The sequence below is a fragment of the Myotis lucifugus genome, unplaced genomic scaffold, assembly GCF_000147115.1.
Source record: "Myotis lucifugus unplaced genomic scaffold, Myoluc2.0 scaffold_1065, whole genome shotgun sequence".
Lineage (NCBI taxonomy): Eukaryota > Metazoa > Chordata > Mammalia > Chiroptera > Vespertilionidae > Myotis > Myotis lucifugus.
Window position 1 is genome coordinate 58481 of NW_005872113.1, and position 22332 is coordinate 80812.

General features: G+C 59.2%; 3 protein-coding genes across 3 annotated transcripts in view; 1 reads left to right on the plus strand and 2 right to left on the minus strand.

Moving 5' to 3' along the window:
- Nucleotides 1–884: 884 nt before the first annotated feature.
- On the minus strand, nucleotides 885–4161 carry POLR3K (RNA polymerase III subunit K). Its single transcript, XM_006107200.3, has 3 exons — nucleotides 3985–4161; nucleotides 3244–3331; nucleotides 885–1473 (listed from the first exon to the last, which is right to left on the minus strand). Exons 1-3 carry the CDS (start codon nucleotides 4093–4095, stop codon nucleotides 1346–1348), a joined length of 327 nt encoding a protein of 108 aa, XP_006107262.1. The 5' UTR covers nucleotides 4096–4161; the 3' UTR covers nucleotides 885–1345.
- Nucleotides 4094–6996, plus strand: SNRNP25 (small nuclear ribonucleoprotein U11/U12 subunit 25). Its single transcript, XM_014449194.1, has 6 exons — nucleotides 4094–4137; nucleotides 4186–4615; nucleotides 5622–5712; nucleotides 5931–6036; nucleotides 6313–6387; nucleotides 6652–6996. The coding sequence occupies exons 1-6, from the start codon at nucleotides 4094–4096 to the stop codon at nucleotides 6707–6709; spliced, it is 804 nt and encodes a 267-aa protein (XP_014304680.1). The 3' UTR covers nucleotides 6710–6996.
- A 428-nt stretch (nucleotides 6997–7424) lies between these two features.
- Nucleotides 7425–22332, minus strand: part of RHBDF1 (rhomboid 5 homolog 1) — an 18534-nt gene continuing 3626 nt past the window's right edge. Inside the window, exons 2-17 of the mRNA XM_006107202.3 lie at nucleotides 14234–14573; nucleotides 12619–12832; nucleotides 12022–12231; nucleotides 11815–11937; nucleotides 11581–11738; nucleotides 10945–11202; nucleotides 10736–10847; nucleotides 10560–10634; nucleotides 10314–10475; nucleotides 9631–9731; nucleotides 9443–9506; nucleotides 8997–9091; nucleotides 8697–8772; nucleotides 8526–8626; nucleotides 8255–8408; nucleotides 7425–8121 (exon numbers count right to left, since the gene is read on the minus strand). Coding sequence (XP_006107264.1) covers nucleotides 7702–8121; nucleotides 8255–8408; nucleotides 8526–8626; nucleotides 8697–8772; nucleotides 8997–9091; nucleotides 9443–9506; nucleotides 9631–9731; nucleotides 10314–10475; nucleotides 10560–10634; nucleotides 10736–10847; nucleotides 10945–11202; nucleotides 11581–11738; nucleotides 11815–11937; nucleotides 12022–12231; nucleotides 12619–12832; nucleotides 14234–14550 — 2640 coding nt within the window. The 5' untranslated portion in view covers nucleotides 14551–14573 and the 3' untranslated portion in view covers nucleotides 7425–7701. The remainder of the gene's footprint in view (nucleotides 8122–8254; nucleotides 8409–8525; nucleotides 8627–8696; nucleotides 8773–8996; nucleotides 9092–9442; nucleotides 9507–9630; nucleotides 9732–10313; nucleotides 10476–10559; nucleotides 10635–10735; nucleotides 10848–10944; nucleotides 11203–11580; nucleotides 11739–11814; nucleotides 11938–12021; nucleotides 12232–12618; nucleotides 12833–14233; nucleotides 14574–22332) is intronic.

Here is a 22332-nt window from a genome sequence, read left to right on the forward strand (position 1 = left end):
TAATATTTCATTGTATATCTGGACCACAATGTTATCCAGCCATCTTTCAGTGGACACTTAGGTTGGTTCCATATCTTGGCCTCTATGCACAGTCTGCAAGGAACAACGAACCACTGCAGGCAAGAACGTTTTCAAAGTTGAGGAGATACTAATTCAGTAGAAGTTGAAGTGAAATCTGCTAATATGTGTTATCATTGACGGTGGTAAAAAATATACATGAATCATGAAAAAGGTGGGCAAATTTACAAAGCTTGTAAAAACATAAAGTGCTTAAAGGCTATGGTTTTTCACAGTATCAATCATCAGCAAGTACTTTGAGGGAAATATTTGATCTCTCATCAGTACTGAATGTCAACCATGAATCCACATACTTAACTAGCATTAACATCACATTTGCATTAAATTTTGATGACAAGGAACACTACTAACTTTGATCCCCAATTAAACAAAATGGTATCCATTATTTTCTTTTTTTAAAAATATATTTTTATTGATTTCAGAGCAGAAGGGAGAGGGAGAGAGGGATAGAAACATCAATGAGAGAATCATTGATCGGCTGCCTCCTGCTCGCCCCCTACGGGAGATCTAGCCACCAACCTTTGGTGCACAGGATGACACCCAACCACCTGCGCATACCGGCCAGGGCTGCCCCAAGCTAGTTTAAAGTGTCCTTTTTCTTTCCGGAGTGGAAGAAGAAAACACAAAGTATAAAAACATAGTACCTAATATATTTAGTGTAATGATAAGAAGAATAGAAATAAAAAATTTAAATCCACATTATTATAAATTTTGTAACCGGTTTAGTCCTAAGTATAGTAGTTAAGTTTGGAATCATGATTTGTGGTTTGACATCTACTTCTTAAGTCATTTAAAACACTGAGAAGGCAATATTAAACTTTTCATTTTAATTAAATATTCAGAATAAATTTTGATTAAATTAAGTTTGCACTTAACAGTTAAATATTTAGGAACAACTAATGTACTAAATTAATGTTCTACTTTATTAGTTATGCAAACAATATAAATATTTAAGAGTGTTGGTGATGGTAAAAGAATGTCAATTGCCCAATAAATGTGAACGATGAATGAACAGGACCTTAAACAGAGTATAATTAGTTGTGGATAATCTTCCCCACATGCAAAATCTCCCTGGACATTAATGAGTTCATCCACTGATTGGCAGATGGGCTATCCATTTCCGGACACCCAGGCCAACAACAGCAGATGGGCTACCCATTTCCGCCACACCAGCAAAGGCCCTCAGGACACAAGTGCTCGCTCCCAGATGGAAACCCACTCTGAGGAATAAGGTAAACAGACACCACACAGCTGGGCCAGCCTGGCCCTAGTCCCTCCAGCGGTGTCCACACTGCGCATTGCAGCACTTGTAGAAGGTGGTCATGGGCTCGTCTGCAGAGCGGGTCTGAAGCTGCATGAAATAGGCACGCGGATGCTCACATTTGGGACACGGCTCTAGAAACGAGAAAAACAAACAAGGGACCCACATTAAAAAAATGTTTGTGACCAACATACCTGTTAGACGTAGGTGTTAAGGCGAATGACAGCAAAGACCTTCCTCGCTTATCTGGTGTCCCTTGTACCCTGATATAAGGTACAAACAGTGGTCTCGTCTCATTCCCAATATGCTCTCACACTGAGGGAATCCAGGAGTTTGAAAACACCCCTCCTCCCCTCCCTGGGTCCCACTTTTCCTCTCAAATCTGGTGGAAGGCTGGTTGGAAACAAAACACACAAGGTGACTTATGGCTGTTGTGTGAATGACAGGGTCCACGCCTGCAGATTCCGCCTCCTCCATTCCAGGTGCACACCCATCACCTGGGCAGCAGACAAGCCCTCTCATCCCCCCAGAGAAAACCCCATGGATGACCAATCCACTTCCTCTTGTGTTTAGGGATCCATTTTGGCAGTTAGTATCTCAGCTGTTCTTACCGAGACCTCACCACGCAGTCCACGCCTATTCAGAGTGCGCCGAGGCACATATTTACCTTCAGAGTGATCTCACTTTGAGAAACCAACCCCGCTCTTGATGAAAACACCTCCAAACACTCTCACACCACCATTCTGAACATTTGATACATAATTCATTCTTTTTAAAATATATATATTTTTATTGATTTCAGAGAGGAAGGGAGAGGGAGAGAGAGAGATAGAAACATCAATGATGAGAGAGAATCATTGATTGGCTGCCTCCTGCAAAACCCCCACTGGGGATTGAGCCCACAACCCGGGCATGTGCCCTTGACCAGAATCAAACCCAGGACCCTTCAGTCCACAGGCTGATGCTCTATCCACTGAGCCAAACCAGCTAGAGCCATAATCCATTCTTTAATGACAAATTCTACCATTGCTAAATTTTTAACATAGCAGATTTGGATGTTCATCTATAGAGGAAAGAGAGTACTAATCATGCCGAAACCGGTTTGGCTCAGTGGATAGAGCGTCGGCCTGCGGACTCAAGGGTCCCAGGTTTGATTCCGGTCAAGGGCATGTACCTGGGTTGCGGGCACATCCCTGGTGGGAGATGTGCAGGAGGCAGCTGATCGATGTTTCTCTCTCATCGATGTTTCTGACTCTCTATCTCTCTCCCTTCCTCTCTGTAAAAAATCAATAAAATATATATTTAAAAAAAAAAAAAAAAGAGAGTACTAATCATGACTTAGCTCTTCCTCCTATCAATACTGGCTGTGTGTAGGGCTCTCTGTCCTTCTTTGGTCAGAAATAAACCTCTATCAGAAATAAACCAATACTTGAAATAAACATTCATTTTACTGAGACTGTAGTTTAATGCTCTCTGGTATTAACTTTTAAAACTCTGCATTAGAACAAAAAGAGGATATTTTTTCCCCTTAGACTGATTTCTATTGCTCCTGTCAGTGTTGCTATCATAGCTACCACATGTTCAGTGCCCGTGACATGCCAAACACTGCATAATTCGCTTTGTGCTCTTACAATTTATGAGTATAAATTAGCCCCAGAGAGGTCAAGGGGCCCAAGGCCGTCAAACAGGAAGAAGTCACCCCGAGTCTCTAACTCAGGTCTGTGTGGCACCAAGGCCTGTGCCAGTATTATCTGTGCAACAAGTAAGTTACTTAAAAAAAAACAAACGCACTTTCTGGTTTTAGAAGCCCCCCTCACATAAGCGGTCACAGGTTCTGACATGCAGCAGCAGCCAGCAGCTCGGGCTCACCCACAGCTCAGCAATGCACAAGCCTCCCCTCTCACCTGCCGTGGAGTCCACGTTCTCCCAGGCGGCCGCCCCACCCAGCACGTCATCCACTTCTTTCAGCTTCGGATACTTCCGATTCGTCACCTGCAGACAACGGCAAGTCTTCAAACGCTGCACGTCGGTGAACATACAGATCTGGGCCATCACACCCAGCCCCCACCCCTGCCCGCGAGGGCCTCCCTCCCCAGCCGCCCCTCCTGCCACAGCCTGGAGAGCTGCTGAATGAAAGCCATGTTCTCGCTGCCGGGGAGCAGCACTGCCTTGGAATGTGAAGACCTGTTGGCATGCAGGCCCCGGCAATGGGGCCGCGGGACGGGAGGTCCTCCAAGAGGCTGGGGTGCTGCTGGGGCCAAGCAGCACCTCGGGACGCGGACTCAGAGAAGCGAGGCTCGGGAGAGGGCTCGGTGCCAGCTTCCCTCTGCGCGGGGACTGCCTGCCGAGGGTCCTGGACACGGGACCGGCTCATCCGACTCGGGCGCCACTCTGGCCGCCGCTGTGACCACAGCGAAGGGGGCACCTGCGAGCACGGAGCCCCGGGGGAGGGAACGGTGATAACCAGGGTGAAGGCACTGGGGAGGGACCGATTCTAGGGCCGGATTCTAGGGGGACTCCAAGGCAGAGACGACGGGACGCGGGTGACAGAACGGCGGGTGGAGGCGGACCCGGGACGGCGGGCGGGGAGCGCCGCGGGAGGCCTGTGGGAGACGCGCGGGCCCCCGCCAGGCTCCGGGACCCACCTTGCGGGTGATGTTGTGCACGTAGGGGCAGGTGTTGCAGGCGAAACGGTGGCAGCGCTGTCCCTCCTCCACGATGAGCCCATTCCCGCAGCCGGGGCAGAAGAGCAGCATGACTGCCGCCCCGCAGGTCCCGCAGCCCTCGCGGTTGCTCAGGCGCCGACACTAGGCCCGCCTACAGCTCTCATTGGCTCCACCCCTCAGCCCACCAATAGGCACGCCGGCTTCGCGCTCCCAGCGAGCTCTGCGGAAGGCCTCGCACTTATTGGCTCTCGCGGAAGCCCCGCCCCCACACGCCCATTGCGGAAGTGCGTGCTGTGCTTCCGGTTGTGCGCGCCCAGCCTGGCTCCCGCGGACCGGTGGTGCGGCCCGGGGCGCGTGGGGCAGCGAGCCGCCCTGGAGGAGGCGCAGGCGGGCTCCCGCGGACCGGTGGTGCGGCCCGGGGCGCGTGGGGCAGCGAGCCGCCCTGGAGGAGGCGCAGGCTGAGCCGGAGGCGGCGGCGGCACGGCCCGAGGCGCGTGAGGACGATGAGGACGAAGAGGAGGCGCTGCCGCACTCCGAGGCGGTGGACGTGTTCCAGGAGGGTCTCGCCATGGTGGTGCAGGACCCGCTGCTCTGCGACCTGCCCATCCAGGTGCGCGCGTCCCCTGCCGGGCTGTGCGAGGGGCGTGGACAGGTCCCGGGGCTGGTGGGGCTGCGACCCAGAGGCCTCGTAAGGCACCTCTGGGTGTAAACGGGGTCCTAACCTGGGCCGGGCCGCGGGTGGGGCGAGCGAGGCTCTTGCCCTGGGCGCGAGATTTAAAAGGCTCCAGACCCCTCCAGCAGCCAGGATACATGCCTTCTTTTTTGTTTTTTTCTTTCGGGGACACATGACATTTTAATACAGTATGTTTATAACTCAAGTTGGTGTAAAAAAGCCTGTGGCAAGCAAACTAATAAAGACTATGTCAGTATTACTTGGTTTTTCCCATCTCAAACTTCAATGTTATTTTGTCCATCATGGAGTTTAACTTCTGTTTTCTTAAAAATTGTATTACAGCGTTTGTTATTGCACGCCTGCCAAAACCTTGTCCCGAGGCCCTGATCTGGGTCCTGATTGGTGATCGGGGCTCGGAATGAATGACAAGCTCAGTGCTCCTCCTACCCAGCCCCGGGTGAGAGGATCCCGGGCTGTTCGTTCTTGCCTGTGTCTATGTTCCTTTCTTCCAAGCTTCCGTCCACTTTGGACTTTAAATAGGAAATTTGGATGAAACATGAGCTCGAGGTGCTAAGAAACTGGGAAGCCCTAATACAGTGGTTCTCAACCTTCCTAATGCTGAGACCCTTTAATACAGTTCCTCATGTGGTGACCCCCAATTTCATTGTTACAAATTGAACATAAAACATAGTGATTAATCACAAAAACAATATGTAATTATATATGTGTTTTCCGATGGTCTTAGGCGACCCCTGTGAAAGGGTCGTTCGACCCCCGAAGGGGTCGCGACCCACAGGTTGAGAACCGCTGCCCTAATATGTAAGCAAGACCCCGTTCTTGTCCTTCCTAAAATATGACCACGTTCTGGACACTCCCAGCGTATTCCTTGTTGTTTGGGGTGTTACGGAGACAGGCACTCACCTCCACCCTGGGTCTTTTCTAGGTTACTTTGGAAGAGGTCAATTCCCAAATAGCCCTGGAATATGGCCAAGCAATGACAGTCCGCGTGTGCAAGATGGATGGAGAAGTCATGCGTAAGTGCTGCCCTCCTCCCTTCCGGCCAGGCAGGCTGAGCCTCCACAGGGGCTGGTCAGCGGGATACCGAGCGGCCATCTACAAGCCCATCCGCCTGGACCTGAGCCTCAGTCAGAAACAAGGCTGGACAGGGCTTCTGGGTTCCTCTCCCACCACCTGAGGCTGTGGCTGTGGCTGTGGCTGTGGGATCTTCCCTCACGGGTGCCCCTTGTTGCAGCTGTGGTTGTGGTGCAGAACGCCACAGTCCTGGACCTGAAGAAGGCCATCCAGCGATACGTGCAGCTCCGGCAGGAGCGTGAGGGGGGCATCCAGCACATCAGCTGGTAGGTGAAGCCGCGGCTCCTTGCAGCCCTCCCTGGGGGTGGTGTGGGGCTCCACGGGAGCACCGCTGGACTTGTGCTTCTTAATCACCTGGTCTCTGCTACAAGTACTGACTGGAGCGAAGAGCTAGCTCCTGTCGCAATCCTTCAGACGGGGCTGGTGCTCTGTGCCGAGGGGCTGGGGCTACGCACGGAGAGCCCGTCTCACACAGCTTCTACTAGTATGTCCCAGCCACTCAGCTCCCCCTGCTCACGGTTTCCCTAATCCCTCTCGTGCAGGTCCTATGTCTGGAGGACATACCATCTAACCTCTGCGGGAGAGAAGCTCACAGACGACAGGAAAAAGCTCCGGGAGTAAGTTTAGGCCACTTCCTTGAGCTGCAGGGCGTGGCAGGTCAGGACCCCACCGAGCCAGGAAGAGGGAGGAAGAGTGTGCGTGGAGGGGAAGGCTGTCTGCTGGCCCGGTGGGGCCTGTGGGAGGGTGGCACTGCCCCGCCTTGCCTTCCTGGACCCCACACTCTTCCCACCTGCTCTTGCTTGGTTTCTCACAAGCCCCAGGTGAGGAGTCAGACAGAGCCTTCTGTAGTTAGATACTGGACACTTATCCTTCTCTTCCAGCTATGGTATCCGGAACCGGGATGAGGTGTCCTTCATCAAAAAACTGAGGCAGAAATGACCCTCCAAACAGGGACACTCTGTGCCGGTGGCCCAGCGGGAGGACGCCTCGGGCACTGTCCCCTCTTCACAGGAGAGTGCTGAGATGGACTCGCCCAGCTGGGCACAGCTGGCACTGCCGGTGTGAGCCCCGGCCTCGGGAGTGGGACTGGGTGAGCCAGTGTCAAGACCCAAGTTTGACCCCTTCTGGGCCCAAACACCCTAATTTCACAGCCGATCCCACAGGCTGTGGGCCTGGCCCTCTGTACGGAATAAATCTCTTTGCTTTCTAGTTTGAAAAGTCAAAAAGCCACAGTACCGGGACATGAGGGCCTGGCGCAGCCCCATCGTCGGGGAGGCAAGGGGCAGAGAATGGCCTGAGTCTAAGATGCCACACGACCCTGTGACTATGAGCTCTATAGCGAGAAGATAACAGCAGAGCAGCTGGCTTCTGCTCCTGCTTGTGGAGAAACGGGAGCCTGTGTGTGAGAGCACGGCCATGGCCGGCCTCCGGCCTCAGCCCACGGGGTTCATCCACCTCAGGCCCTCCCGGCTCCTGGAAGGGGAGGTAGCCTGGGGCTGAAATTGGAGTTGGGGCCCTTGTAAGTGTGTGTGGGGAAACGTGACCGCTCCTCCATGGGTCTTAAGGAAAGGGAGCAAGGTGGGTCCACCTGGATTACGGACTTCCCTCGGGGAGGAATCTGAGACACTTCCTGTCAGAAAGGAGGAGGCAGCTCTGGTCAAGTTAGTGGCAGCTAAAACGCTCCCAGTCCATTTATTGGCCACATGAGGTGGTCGTCAGGAGACTAGTTAGAAGGTAATCACAGGAACTAGTGTAATAAATGCCCGGAAGTACGAGAGGTTCAACAGCAGTGAACGAGGCACAATTGGTCTGTGTCCAGGAAACGGGCAGGACGCCCCCAGGGCCTGCTGACAGCCCCGTGGCGTGAGGCTCGGTGGGCAGTGCCTGGCTCCAGCCTGCTGGAGGCCCGTGGCCCCAGCGCCCCCACCCTCTCAGTGGAGCTGGGCGTCCAGCTCATACTTCTCACAGAACTTGTCGGTGAAGGGGATGCAGGTGAGGAACTCGCACCACTCGCAGCGGACGGGGTAGAAGTAGAAGAGGACCACCAGGCCGGCCAGGAGGCCCAGGAAGACCACCTGGAAGACGATGATCTGGCAGCGCTTCCGGTACAGGTCGAACCTGCCGAAGCTGATGTAGGGCAGGAAGGCAAAGGAGAGGAAGAGGCCGCTGATGAAGCCCGAGATGTGGGCAAAGTTGTCGATCCAGGGCAGCAGCCCAAAGGTGAAGAGGAAGAGTACCACCGCCAACAGCTTGAAGAAGGCGCGCCAGGGCCGGGCCAGGATCTGCCAGCTCTGGAAGAGCTCCACGAAGAGGCAGGCCAGGATGCCAAACTGCGAGCCGGCCGGGCCCACCTGGGGGCAGTGGGAATGCTGAGCGGGACCCCTGGACCCACAGCCACCCCACCTCTCATGGCCCAGAGCATAGCAGGACCGAGGAGCCGAATGGTGGAGACGCTCCTGGGCTGGGTCCCTGGGGCGGCCTTACCTCTGCCCGGTATGGCAGGAAAATGGCACTGGCTAGGTTACCAGTGATGCCACTCAGCAGGTAGATGATGGCTATGCGGTGCCAGCCTGCTAGCTTCTCCAGGTCCCGCAGGACAGTCATCTGGAAGCAGACGGACACCAGGCAGTGCAGGATGCTGTGGGGGGAGGGGGACACTCAGCCGGGAAGGCCTCCCCTCCACCATCCCCTGGCCAGCCACTCCTGGGGTCCCTGAGACCACCCAACCCTCCTCGGCCCGTCTGGTGTCACTTGCCCAGCGTGCAAGAAGAGGGACAGCCACAGGCGGTAGAACTGGTCGGGCACCTCGGGGTTGAGGAAGGGCAGGAGCCCGCACACGTCATCCATGCAGTGCACCTGCGCAGAGTGGCCTGTCAGCGCGCTCCGTGGCTGGGGGCGAGGGGACGCACACACCCTGGAGGCCTACCTGAGAGCAGAGCGTGGCCTCCTCGTGGAAGTAGCCCCTCATGAAGTCACAGTACTCCCGGGAGGTGATCTCACACCTGCAAGGGCAGGCCCGGCTTGGGAACTGGCCGAGGGGCTGGGGCCCGGGGCACAGGCACCTGGCTGCACCGCCCAGGCCCAGGCTGCAGCCCACGCGCCCATCTCTGTCCTCCCTGGGTAAGCCCAGAGCCTCCCTCACCCCCACCCCTGCGTATCTCGCCTTATTCCAGGACTTGGAGAAGCGCAGAGCCCCGGAGCAGTGCTCGGGCCCAGGCACACCCACCTGCCCTTGGTGCCGATGCAGCAGGGCCGGCCTGTGATGGCACAGTCCATGTGGGGGTGGTTGGTGTGGTTCCCGGCGCTGCTTTTGGTGCAGATCTGGATCACAAAGGGGATGAGTTGGGTTGGGGCCGCCTCCAGCCCTGTGCCCCAACACCGTGCTTGGGGCTTGGGGCAAAGACGGTCAGGCTCCCACGGGAGAAAGCAGGCCCGGACTGAGCCGCAGCTTTCCCATCTGTCCAATTGAAATAATGGCATTTGTCTCTCCCTGGTTCTGCTCTGACGACCTGCTCAGACAAGCAGGTGTGGAGGGGCAGGCCAGGCACAGGCCAGGGGCACTGCATCTGAAAACGGGTGCTCCCATGGTGGGCCTCTTGGTATCCAAATGAGTGTGGATTTCTCCCCCACATAATAAGGGTGGCCCCCAAAGCCAACAATATCCCGGCTCACCGGCCACTTGGTGATGTCATCTGGCCACTCATGGGGGTCCTCAGAGGAGGGCTCGTCACACACCCTGCATGAGCCCAGTGTGCGGTCAGACCCTGCTCTGTGCCCTTCTGCCCACCTCCACAAGGGGAGCAGCCACACCCTCTCCCCCCACTTCCCAGGGAGGCAAGAGCGGGGCCAGCAGGACTGACCTGGGGTCCTGGTGACAGACAGAACCAAACTGCCTCTTGTGGCCGGCGAGGTCGGGGGCGCTGGGGTGGGAAGGCCACTTCACCCACACTGCCAGCGTGGACTGTGGGAAGAGTGTGTCCGGTCAGAGCCCACCCTTCCCGCAACACAGCTTCCAGAAGGCAGGAGGCAAAAGCAAAACCACTGAGATCCCCCTGAGCCCACAACCCAAAATCTACAAATGCACACTCCGGAAATGTGTGTGCGTATGGGAGTGTCTACTGTCAGCTCAAGAGCATAATTCCTATTCACTTAAAACTAAAAACAACCAGTGTCCAAAACCAGGGACTGGCATACACTTCGGTACCTCCTCATAAAATGATGTAATAAAAACTTGAATGAATCTTTTTTTTTATAATTGTTTAGTGGAAAAAATAAGGCAATACCGCTTAGGGAAACTTAAGACATGCCTCAAAACAAGCCACACAGAAAGCACACCCAAATCAAAGACCTCACAGTGGTTGTCTACGGGATGAGGAGGAGGAATTGGGGATGAAAAGTGATGAATGTGACGTGAGGGACCTGGCACAGAGGGTGGTGCCATGTGCCAAGACCTAGGATAAGGGACACCCGGCTCCATCTGAAGTCACAGCATAACCCCATCCCAGGGGCGCAGACAAGGGCTGGCGGCGGGCCGGGCACGCACCGAGCACTCCTCCTCCGAGGTCTGCACGCAGCCCGACCGGTCATTGCGCACGCAGCAGGCCGAGTGCTTCTCCCGCTCCCGCGCCTTGCTGATGAAATTATGCACCTGCGGGTCCTGGCGCATGCAGGGCGAGAACTTGGCGCCCAGGTGAATGAGAGCCTCCTGCGGGGGGCGGGATGTGCAGCTGAGGCCCAGCCCCCGCCCGCGCGGGGTCCTCGCCCGTCGCCCTGCCGGCCCCACCCTCACCGAGCTGGGCCCGATCCAGAAGTTCTCCTGCTGCACATACTTGACATTCTCATAGACCCCTCGGTTCCGCAGCACCTGGGAAGTTGGGGCGAGAGGTCAAAGGCCGCCCCCTGCGGCCCTTTCCTCCCAGAGCCCAGACTTCACTGGTCTCGGCCCAGGAAGCGCGCGGGGCTCACCGAGTCCACCGTCTCGTGCTGCGAGAAGCCCACGGGTGCGATGCCGTAGATGCAGACGGCGAGGATGGTGACGAGCGAGTGCACGAAGGTGAGCCAGTAGGTGAAGAAGGGCCTGCGGCAGAAGCATCAGCAGAGGCGGTGGCTCCAACCTGGGGCCCCCAGCCCCACCCGGAGCTTTGCGGGCCCTCAGTCCCATCCCCCGGCCCCACCTGTGGTCATCCATGTCCTCGATCTGGCGCTTGACGTAGCTGTCGATGCGCTTGCGGTAGGTGCGGTTGGTGAGCCGGCCCACCATGCCCAGCCCGTACGGCCGCTTCTCCCTGGCGAAGAACCTGCGCACCGGCATCGCGATCCGCTGGCCCCGCCGCTGGCCCGCCGTGCTCACCACCTCCTGGCGCAGCCGCACCTTGGGCTGCGGGGCCGCGGGGCCACCCTCCTTCTGCTTCCGCCAGCCGCGCTCCAGGGGCCTGGGGGGAGGGGCACCGTCAGCTCCCACCCCAGGCCGGGTCCTGCCCGCAGCTCCGTCTGCTCCCGGGTAGAGGTGAGACACTGCGCGCCCTCCCCCTCGCCAGTGAAGAGCCATCCTGAGCCCCTCCGGGATGGCAGGGAGCGGGGACCAGACCTGAGCGGTCCCCTGGCCTCCCCGCCGCCTTCCGACCAGCTGAGGGCTCTGGACGGCGCTCCTGTTCCACGGTGGGCAGCTGAGACTCGAATGGCGCCCAGCCCTGGGTCCCGCCACAGTAGCCAAGGAGACCCCTTCCCTCGGCTCCGCAGGCAGTCTGCCCTGGGGTCCCAGCTGCTCCTGACCGCCGCACCCCCTCTGCTCCCGCACCGCCGCCACTCACAGCATCAGGTGGCTGCGCTCCAGCTCCGAGCGGTCCAGGGCCCCACCCGTGAGGTCCGCCTGGTCCGGGGCCTTCTCCCAGTCCTTGAGCGCTGCCTCTGACGGGGACTCGAACACCTCATCTGGGTACGTGGACAGCTCCTCGTGGAGGACACCTTCCTGAGCAAACACGAGTGGTCAGCCTGAGGCACAGACGGAGGGTGGCGGAGGCCTCGGCGGACAGCCTGTCTCTTACCCGGGCGAAGAAGGAGGTGTCCAGCTCATCGGGGAAGTCCGCCGTGTCCTCCTCCAGGAAGCTGGCGGGGGTGAAGCTTCGGCGCTGCGCCCGGCGCAAGGTGCCGTCCCTCACCGAGCGACCCTGCCGGCGAGGAGGTGAGCCTGTGGCCTGCACCGGGGTCAGCCCCCCCAGCCCCCGCGCACCCATCCCAGCCCCTGCACCCACCTTCACCAGCGCTGCGGCCGCGCGGAAGCTCATCTTGGCCACAGACTCACGCTTGCGCCTCCGCGGAAGCCGGTTGAAGCCCGAGCGGGAGCTGGAGAAGGAGCAGAGGGAGGCGGCACCGGGAGTGACGGGCGTGTGCGGGGTGCTCAGGCCGTCGGCGGTGTCATCCGCCATGCGGAAGGCCCGGCCCCGGGCCAGGGGGTCTATGATCTGGTGGAGGGGAGGAGACGCAGGAGTCGGGGGGCTAGGTCGTCACCCCAGAAGCTCCTTCCCCACCCTGTGGAGGACACAGTGGGCACCTGACAGCTATGGGTACCTCCCCCACCCTACTGCACCCAGAGGAGTCCCTCTCCCCGCTTGCAGTGCCTTTAAGGTGCTGTTCACCCTGGAGTGCTCTCCCATCCAGAGCTGGCCCCATGGTGCACCCCCAGGTCCCCCTTCCCAGAAGGTATCTTAGGTGTCTCTATGGAACCACCTGACCACCCTCCCAGACCATGAGCTCCAAGGAACCTCCTCTGCTCAGGTTGGCTATGTCCCCAGCCCCAGCCCAGGGGAGCAGAGAGAGAGGCCTTTGGGGGGCCGCAGGGGCGGGCATACCTTTTGCATGCCCAGCTGGCATGGCCCGACATACAGCGGAGGGGGCGTCTCCGTGCTGGTGAGTGACACATTGTCCTGGCTGGGCAGGTCCAGCTCCCGGATGACCTGGGGCTTCAGCTTCCCATAGCGCTGGCTGCAGTGGCGGATGCTCTTGCGCTGCCACTTCTGGGTGCTGTCACTGTCCTTGCTCACTCCGAACCAGTCAGCGGTGCCCCTGCCATGGGAGGGGCTCAACAAGGGGGCGCCAGCCCTCTCCCCTCCCAGCGGGGGCCCCAGAGCCCTCCCCCTGGGTAGCATGCTCTACCCCAAGCCTCCAGTCACTCCAGGATCTGGGTTCCAGTGGGCTGGGTTCAGTTAAGAGGATGAGTGGGTTCAGCCCTGGTTACCCCCTAAACCAGTGGTCGGCAAACTGCGGCTCGGCAAACTGCGGCTCGGCAAACTGCAGCTCACGAGCCACATGCAGCTCTTTGGCCTCTTGAGTGTGGCTCTTCCACAAAATACCGACTTCTGCACATGGGCCACGAAGTTTCAATCGCACTGTACGTGTGCGCCCGCACGTGGTATTTTGTGGAAGAGCCACACTCAAGGGGCCAAAGAGCCGCATGTGGCTTGCGAGCCGCGGTTTGCCGACCACTGGCCCTAAACAATTAGCCAACTCCAAATTCCCACTAGAACCGCAAAGAATAGGCCTGTCCAGGTGAGTATCTTACCCAGGCTCACACCCCATCCCTGAGAGGGGGCTTTGTGGGGAGACACTGAATCCAGAGATGGTGCTCAGAGTTCAGTGGTTCTCAACCTTCTGGCCCTTTAAATACAGTTCCTCATGTTGTGACCCAACCATAAAATTATTTTCGTTGCTACTTCATAACTGTAACGTTGCTACTGTTATGAATCATAATGTAAATATCTGATCTGCAGGATAGTCTTAGGCGACCCCTGTGAAAGGGTCATTCGACCGCCAAAGGGGTCGCGACCCACAGGTTGAGAACCGCTGCCTTAGTTCATCCAGAGAGAGCTTAGCCCTGGGCAGCAGTTTGACCTTTGACACCACAGAACTCAAGAAATGGGTAATGCAAGCCCAGGCAGGCTGCCCACAGCCCTTGGACATGCAAGCAAAACACTGCCAACACCTGCTGTCAGGAGCCCCAGGGAATGCAAACCGTGCTGGCAGCTCCCAAGCGGTCCCAAGCCATGCACACGCCAGCCAGCTGATGCTGACACACTCACACCCTGCAGGTACCTGAGCAGGGACCGCGAGAGAGACCGGCGCTGTGGGAGGGCCCTGCGGGCAGCAGGGGAACCCAAGAGGGGCAGAGTGTGGACACGCCCAAAGCGCACCTGTCGGCTGTTCAGGGACCAGAGCATTGAGGTGGGGGAGACAGAGAAGGAGAGAGCAAGTGCTGGGGGGAGCAGAGAAGGGTGGTAGGTGAGAGGAGTCGGTCCCCAGAGCAGGAGGAGGGAGGGTGACGTGGGGAACAAGACCCAGGAGAAAGCTGAGACAGGAGAGACCCTGCCCCATTCCCAGCCTCGGCACCTACAGAGGACCCTGTGTGCCTGCCTCTGTCCCCCCGGCCCCAGCCCTCACCCCTGGAGGAGCCGGGGCAAGGCGCAGTACCTGCGGATGGTCTGTGTGATTGATGTCTGGCGATGCAGCACCGGCCGGCGGGGCTCATGGTAAGGGGAAGGGACGTAAGCGGTCTCAGCCGGCATGCTCACACTCCGCAAGAAAGCCTGGCGTCTCAGGGGCTGGGTGACAGGGTCATGGTGAGGGGGCTGGGCAGGAGGGACCCACAGCCCATGCTGGCCAGGGCCTGCCTGCGGGAAGCTGGGGTCCTCCGCCGCCGGGGGCACCACAGCTGGAATGTCCAGCTTCAGCCAGGGGGGCTTCTTGCGCTGCAGGCTGCTCGTGCTGTCCCTGCGGGCCTCGCTCATGGTTCCGGTGCAGCAAGGCGGGCCTGGGGGTGGCAGAGAAGGGTGGGAGGTGAGAGGTGTCTGAAGGTTCCTTGGGCCCAGACCCAGGGGAAAGGAGAAGCAGTGATAACCCCAACAGGGTGGTCACGATCCGGCTGCTGATGTCCTGTGTGCTCAGCACTGCCGTCCGCAGTCAGTCCCCGCCTCGGTCATCCTGACAGACATTGCTGTGCACATACTAGGTCCTCAGACAACATAAATTCATGTGACAAATACTGGAGCACCTACTATGAACCACTCCTAAGTGCTTGGGACACATTAGTGGAGAAAAGAAGAAACCAAAAACAGACAAAATCCCCGCCTTCCTGGAGCTTACAGTCCAGATAAACAATCTATATATATAAAAGCCCATGACACACACTGACCACCAGGGGGCAGACACTCAACACACTGACCACCAGGGGGCAGACACTCAACACAGGAGCTGCCGAGGGTGCATCACCCGAGAACCGCCCCCTTGCAATCCAGGACCCCTCGGAGGATGTCGAGAGCTGGTTTCGGCCTGATCTCTGCAGGCCAGGCTGAGAGACCCCACCAGTGCACAAATCTGTGCACCAGGCCTCTAGTGAATCTATAAGTAAGTATTTTGTTTAAGGGTGAGAAGTGTGACAGGGACAAAATCAGCACATTACATTTGCCAAGCGCAGTGATGCCTCCTTGTGAGGTGACATCTAAGCAAAAGCTTGAAAGAGGTGATCAAGTTAGCAAGGTTTGGAGGGGGGCAGGGGTAGAAGGAGGGGGTTGTTCCTGGCACAGGGAACCGCCAGAGCAGAGATCTGAGTGAGCATGAGGGCACTGCCAGGCTGAGGAGCTCGCCCATCCATACACAGGGCAAATCTGAGACCTCACCCTCTAACCACCATGCCATCGGCTCCAGAGAGAGAGGCGCACAGGTGGGGTCTGCGAAGGCTCCAGGTCACAGAGGAGTGGCCACGTGGCTTCCCAGAATCTGAGAGCTGTTACCACAACAGGAACCTCCTGAAAACCACCTGGGCGCAGGCACTGTCATGACCACCAGGGGGTGCCATACGCCCATAAATACCAGCAAAGAAAGCTCAGCCCTGGGAGGGCTGCTTGTCCAGCATCAAACCTAAGTATGAGACCCACCCCCAAACCTATCGCTTAGGCGCAGGGTGAGGCCCAGGACCCCGAGCAGAGAGGCCAGGGTTGGATGTGGGCCGCCTCTGCCCGGCCATGCAACCGAGAAGCAAAGGTCATGGGACCATGGCCCACCTGGCACCCTATTTCCCCCCTTTACAAAACGTCACTTTCAGCACAGATCTGAACCCTCCTCCCCAAAGGACCACACAGGACCTGAAAACAGGGTATCCAAGACTGAGAGGGCTCCCTGAGCACAATGGGGGACATGGACACCAGGGGAAAGGCCGAGCAATACTCAGGGCAGAGACCCCAAAATTCCTCAAAGAGCTTCAGACCCCGACAGGTCTGTAACCCACCCACCAACACCCCTAGAAACAGCTTCCACATCCGAGCCTCCCTCCCCACTGCTTGGAGTAAATGTAGAGAAAGCCCCTCCCATACCTTAGAAATAAGGAAACTGCGGCCTAAAGAGGCTTGATTTGCCCAATGGCACATATTCAGGGCAGCATCACTGGGGACAGGCCTGGGATGCTGCTCACATCCCCTACTGGACTTACACAGACAGAGAAGGGCCAGGACTGTGCTCAGAGCAACTCTGGCTGAGAGCGACCAGGAAAGCGCTCGCTCGCACTGCACAGGGAGGCAGGATGCTGAGCAGAGCTCCTCCTGCCCCACAGACCAGGGACAGGCCCAGGACAGTTCTCACAGCTGCCACTAGTACTACACAGACCAAAAACAGCCTGGACACTGCTCACAGCTCCTCCTGGCCCTATATCCACTGGGGCCGGGCCAGGATGTGGCTGGCAGCTCCTATTGGCTTTAAACCAAACAGGGCTGAGCCCAGAATAACTATTCACAGTTCCTACTGCCTCTACACTGACCAGGGCCGGGGCCAGGACTCAGCTCACAGATCCCATTACCCCTATAGTGACACTACTCACCACTCATACTCCGACTGGCCCTACACCAGTTAGGGACAGTCCCCGAGCACTGCTCACAGCTCCCACTTACGCTACACCAGCCAGGAACCGGCTTGGTGGGAAGGAGTCCTTCAAGGTGGCTTCTCCTGGCTCTTACCCCTCCCATATGGTCCAGCCTCTTCTCCGAGCTGACTATGCACCTAAGGGTCTTTCTGTTCATGTAGCCCCGCAGAGCCAAGCCCCTGTCCTCTGCCCTCACCCGTCTGATTCAGAGCAAGGGCTGAAGCATGTGTTTGCACATCACTGGGAATCCCTTCTGGGCACCCTGCCTAGCTGATCCCCACAATGTGGGGTCAGACGGATGGGTCCTTGCAGGGGATCAGAGGCAGGTGGGGGGCGGGGAGAGTCCAACATGAAGGCGTCCTGAGAACGGGTCTCTGGGAACTGAACCAGGAGATCAGCGCTCGCCCAACTCACACCACAAACCCAGCCCAGACCTGTGTGTCCCCTGACATGGTCAGCACCACCAGCCCTCCCTTCACAGACCATGTAGATTTTAAGACCCCCCTGTTAGTAAGGAAGTGACTGGAAAAGGCAGCTCTGGCTCCCAGGCACTGGCGGTGGGATTTCAGGCACTATCACACAGACGGTGATCAGATAGGCCTTATCTGATAGGGGCTTCCGGAACCTGCAGGGCGGCAACAGCATCCCCATGTGCCCTCGGAGCCAGGTCAGGCCACGCCTGCCACACAGGCATCCAGGTGATGTGACCCCAGAGATTACGCTGGACCCTGTGGGGCCTTGTGGGGAGGGACCAAGCAGGAGGGGGGCCCCCTGAGCATTTCAGAGGGGGCAGCTGTGCTGCCTTCAGTCTGTCCCTGCCACCCCACCACCATGTGCCTCGGGTAGCCTGTGTTCTCTCCTGGAAAACGGGCCAATACCTCTATGGAGCCATTGTGAGGTCCAGAGAGGAATGATGCCAAGAGCGGCACCTGGGACACTGCTGGGAACCTACAGGCTGGGTGCTGGGAGCTGGCCTCTCCGTGCCTCCCCGCAGGCCTGGCACTCCTGGGTGATCAGCTGGTTCTCCGCTCAGCAGAACAGGAATCTTTGCCAGCTTGGTGATTGGCTCACCCCACCGCACACATCCATGACTTTCCATGGCTCCCACTGCCCCATGGCCTCTCCTGTCACCTGGCTCTCTCCTATCCTAGGGCCCTGCCTTGCACATGCCTCCAAGCCTCCAACACGTTCCAGGCCCGCAGCTGGTCAGACTGCCCTACCGGACCGCTCGGGAGTCCATCGCCTGTGTGCTGTCCCCTCACTGCCGGGCCACAGCGCCCGGGAGCACTGGGCACTCTGGAGCACAAGCTAGCAGGGCCGATCCCCATGGTCAGGGTGACGGGGGCTTCATGAAGATGACCCTTCCATTGGGTCTGGGAGGAGGAGGGGACCGCATGCCCAGGTCGGGGCAGAACAGCACAAGCAAAGAGGTGGGAAGAGGGTGGGGAGAGAGCACAGGCCGCGGCACAGGCCCACAGTCCGTCCAGGAACACAAGAGCCACTCATGATGGAGGCACCGGCTCCCTGCCGGTGCACCCAGACCTCCCGGTGTCCCTCGCCTCCCTCAAGTCCCTCCTGTGTGGGGGGCAGAGGCAGGAGGAGCTCTGCAACCCACGCAGCTCCAGGACGCCCAGCCTACCCCACCCCTGTGTGCCCAGTTCCCATCTGGGCCTCAAGCGGGTGGGATTCACAGGGGGGCTCCACGCTAGGACCCAAGGGTGTGGGGGAGGGGCAGGCCCAGGCGGACAAAGAGTCTGGACGGGGAGGGCACAGTGCCCGCCCAGAGGAGACAGTGGCTCAGTGTCCAGCCTCCCCCGGGCGCACAGTGGGCTCTTGTTCCCAGACGGCCCCTCGTGGTGGAAATCCCAACAGCATCTCCGCTGCGCTGACCCCTCGGTGCAGGGAGAAACCACAGTCCAGGGGCGGCCGGCCTGCCTGGGTCACACAGCATCTGAGTCACTCTGGCAACATCCGTGGCCGCCCACCCGGCCCAGCCCAGCAGGAGACACCCAAAGGGGCATCTGGAAGTAAAGCAAGGATTGCTGACAAAGCAAGTGCCAACGGCGGGGACCCAACCCAGCAGGGGTGGGGGCACAAAACCACACTGCACCTCAGGGCGCTGCACCCTAGGCACTTCGAACAGCCCAGGACGAGGGTGGGGCAAGAGATGAGGCTGAGGGACGAGGGCCCCACAGTCACAGGACCTCGGGGGCTGCTTTAAGCGGCAGCGAGAGGGGTGGGAGCTGCTGCAGCCATCAGGGCAGAGGGCGGGTGGGGCGCAGGGGTGGGTCCCACCGACCCAGGTTCCTGCTGTGGGGCTGACTAGGGATCCTCCAGGCTGTCACCGTGCAAGGCAGGCGCAGGAGGGGCCAGGGAGCAGGAGCCAGTGCAGGAGGCAGGGCCCACAGCGCTTGAGCACAGAGGACCTGCTCAAGGAGCAGGAAGGCTGGCCATGCCCGCTGGCTCCGGCTCTGGGGGAGCAACCTGAGCAAGGGGCGAGCCCAGGGATCAGAGGGCCCAGAGCTTGGCCGCGAGCAGGAGCCATTGGGGGGACCGGGGACGGAACCCTTCAGAGATGCCGCTTGGGAAGGTTGTGGCCAAGAGGCAGGAGGAGACTGGGAGAGGTTCCGGACTGCGCAGGCCTGGCCGGCGGCCACGGCGGATGTGAAGCTGGCTCCTTAGGTGTGAGCAGCAGCCACCACTGCACTCGGGCCTTCCCCGCACGCTCGCAGGACGATGCTGGCAGAGGTCGCTGAAGGCCAAGTGGATGGCCCGGCCCCGGGACCAGACCTGCCAAGCCTGGGCTCCCTGTCCTGCCCGGCCCGGCCCAGGGAACCGCCCACCACTGAGGTCAGCTGGAGCAATGGCCCCACCCCGGGACACTTGCCCCAACGTGTCCCCAGCTCACCTGAGCACAGTCCCAGGAGAAGCGGAGAAGCCAGCTCCTCCAACCGCCCCACGGGAGCCCTGATCTCTGACCCCGTCTTCTGTTTGACCCTCACCCAGCTCTCCCGGGGGAGCGGGGATCACAGCTGTCGGGCAGCCTGGAGTCCAGTCCTTCTCCACCACGTGCTACTGGGCGGCAAAGTGGGGGTCGCCTGTCTGAGCTTCCCCTATTGGGAAGGATATGGGCCAGGCCCAACCCTCCCCCACCCTCCCAGTTACCCCTCTACCTTTCTTGGAAGAAATGAGGTTCAGGAGGGAGCGGGTAGGCCTGAGACCTGGCCAATAGCGTGCGTGGTGCCCTCTTCCAGTCAGAAGGAGGACACGTCAAACCCTGCCTGCCCATGTCACCCGCCACCTTCTGTCACCCCAGAGAGGCATGCGGAGGGCCAACAACGGAACAAGAGTCTTCCTGCTGTAGGGGGCCCTGCAAGGGCAGGGACCTGACCTGGGAGGGGGTAAGAGGGAGGAAAGGGAGCACTAGCCCCGGGTGGGAGGTCCTGTCCGAGGCCCAGCAGGCACCTATGGCCCAGGGGTTACCAACGCCAGAATCAAGCCTCTAACCCCGCTGGGTCTGACGGAAGCAGATATAACCCGGGGCTGGGGAGCACCGAGGCTCAGAGAGGTCAAAGGTCCCACCCGTGCATGCCGCCGTCAGCAAGGGGGTAGGGGCAGGGACACAGCTATAGCAAATTCCGGGCGTGACAATCTGGGGTCTAACTGCATCTCAGGAGTTGGGTGACATCAGCCCCTCAAACTGCAGGGAAGAGGTCCAGATCCCAGGAACACGTCTGGTCACCAGGCAGAGCCCCCAGCAGTGCCCCTGACTGAGCACACAGTACTCCCTGGTGCCCAGACACCGTCAGGACTTAGCAACACCCTCCCAGCACACCCGGCTGCTGGATAGTGCTGGAGAGGGGTACCCGAGTCCCTGAAGTCTGTTATCAGAGCAGAAATGGCTCCAGTCAGCACTATCCTGACACACCTGCTTCAAACCAAAAGATCCTTGACCGACCTACTGAATTGTCACAGGCCTTGGGAGGGGTCACCTGTGTCCATCTTACAGATGAGGAAACTGAGGCTCCGAGAGGCCAGCCACTGCCCAGTGCTGATGCCCAGGGCTCCCGCAGCCTCCAAGGGAGTTTAAAGCCGTGGGCCCTGCCGGCCCAGGAGCTGTGTGCCTGCCTGGCTGGCCCTGGCCACACCCCCAGGTAAGGGGCCGACCTCAGGGTTCCTCAGGGTGTGCAGGGCTGTCAGGCCCCCCTGGGCCCTCGCTCCACCTTCTGCAACCCAGAGCATCTTAGTTCAGGGAGGAGGAAGTCGCCCGCAAACACACCCAACCCAGAAAGCAGGCAGAAGCCGAGGAATCCGATCCTTGGACAGAAAGTTGATCCTGTTACAGGCACCAGAGTGGGGAAACCGGAGCTGGCATGGAGGAGCCCCTCACATCCGGGGAGAGCAGCAACGGGGTGGCAGGAGGGGGTACCCTGAGCAGCAGTTGGAGCTGAGAAGACCCTAAGAGGACCCCAAAAGGCAGGGGGCCCTGGGTGATTCCCTCCGAACCAAGGGTGCCCCTGGAATGCCTGCTCCCCAGGACAGAAGCTTGTCTGGCCAGCACACTAAGGCCGGGCGAGGAGTGTGGGTCCAGTGCTGCTGGCCTTGGTCAGCCCACCTGAGCAGTGGGCGGCCCATCAGCCCCTGGAGCTGCTTAAAGGCACTGGAAAGGGGCCTGGGGCCTGACACCTACAATCTGGGGCCACTTGACTCCTGTAACCCCCTATCGGCCCCTGTCCGGTTCTCCGGGAAAAGGACCCAGATTGCCCAGAACAATTCCTGGTGGCAGGGGGCTCAGCCTCAGGAACCTCTTGGGCCCCAGCCAGCTGCTGGGTTCCCTGGCTTCCTCTCAATCTCTGGGTGGGGGTAGGGGGCCGAGGCTAGTTCCATGGGGGTGGAAGGAACCCAGCATATAGCTGAGCCAAACCTGAAAAGCCAGTTTCATCCTGAATCTTCTCTGCCAGGAAGTCTCAAGATGGGGGGGGGGGGGGGAGAGGGGGGGCCTTTCCTAGCACAGAGCTAGAGGGCCTCCTGACCCAGGCCCCGCCCACCCAGACAGACACACATACACAGCCCCAAGCTGTGCACACATAAGGAACTCTGGTCAAGAGCATCTGGGCCTTGGGCAGGCATGGCTGGGGCCCCCTGCCCATTCCTCACAGACATGTCCCCAGCAGGTCCGACAGCCGGCCCCCACCCCCTGCCCTCAGGAGCTGGGGTCCCTCCATCTCCCCAACTCCCCCGCCAAGAGAAGGCCTGCTTCAAGGCACCGTGCAGTGGCCTCCGGCTCAGCCCTGGCTACTCCTCTTGGCCGCGGAGCACCGGGTAGGGGTGTCTTTGGGAGCAGCTTCAGCGTTTACTGATGGGGGAGACGGGGGCCAGTCTCCACCTTCCCTCGCTCCACAGCTCCTGTGATTCCCGTCCCCAGGGAGCACAGCTGGGGCGGGGATGATCCCCAGAAGTTCCACCCTCTGCGCTGGAGTTTCAGCTTGGGAGACACCACCCACCGGGGGTGGCCGGGAAGGAGAACGTAAGGGGGGAGGGTACAGCTCAGAGGAGCCTGGAGACCAGCCGGACTCGGAGCCCTCCCGCTCCCGGGACCCTCAGCTGTTGGGCGGGGGCTGGAGCCGCGCTGTCCGGCCTGGTCAGACCGCTGGACGTG

Coding starts and splice junctions, on each gene's coding strand:
- SNRNP25 (XM_014449194.1), top strand. CDS start 4,094: ATGACTGCCGCCCCGCAGGTCCCGCAGCCCTCGCGGTTGCTCAG. Junction 4,138..4,185: donor CAGCCCTCGCGGTTGCTCAG/GCGCCGACACTA, acceptor TCCACCCCTCAG/CCCACCAATAGGCACGCCGG. Junction 6,388..6,651: donor GACAGGAAAAAGCTCCGGGA/GTAAGTTTAGGC, acceptor CTTCTCTTCCAG/CTATGGTATCCGGAACCGGG.
- POLR3K (XM_006107200.3), bottom strand. CDS start 4,095: ATGCTGCTCTTCTGCCCCGGCTGCGGGAATGGGCTCATCGTGGAGGAG. Junction 3,332..3,984: donor TGCACAACATCACCCGCAAG/GTGGGTCCCGGA, acceptor CGTTGTCTGCAG/GTGACGAATCGGAAGTATCC. Junction 1,474..3,243: donor GAACGTGGACTCCACGGCAG/GTGAGAGGGGAG, acceptor TCTCGTTTCTAG/AGCCGTGTCCCAAATGTGAG.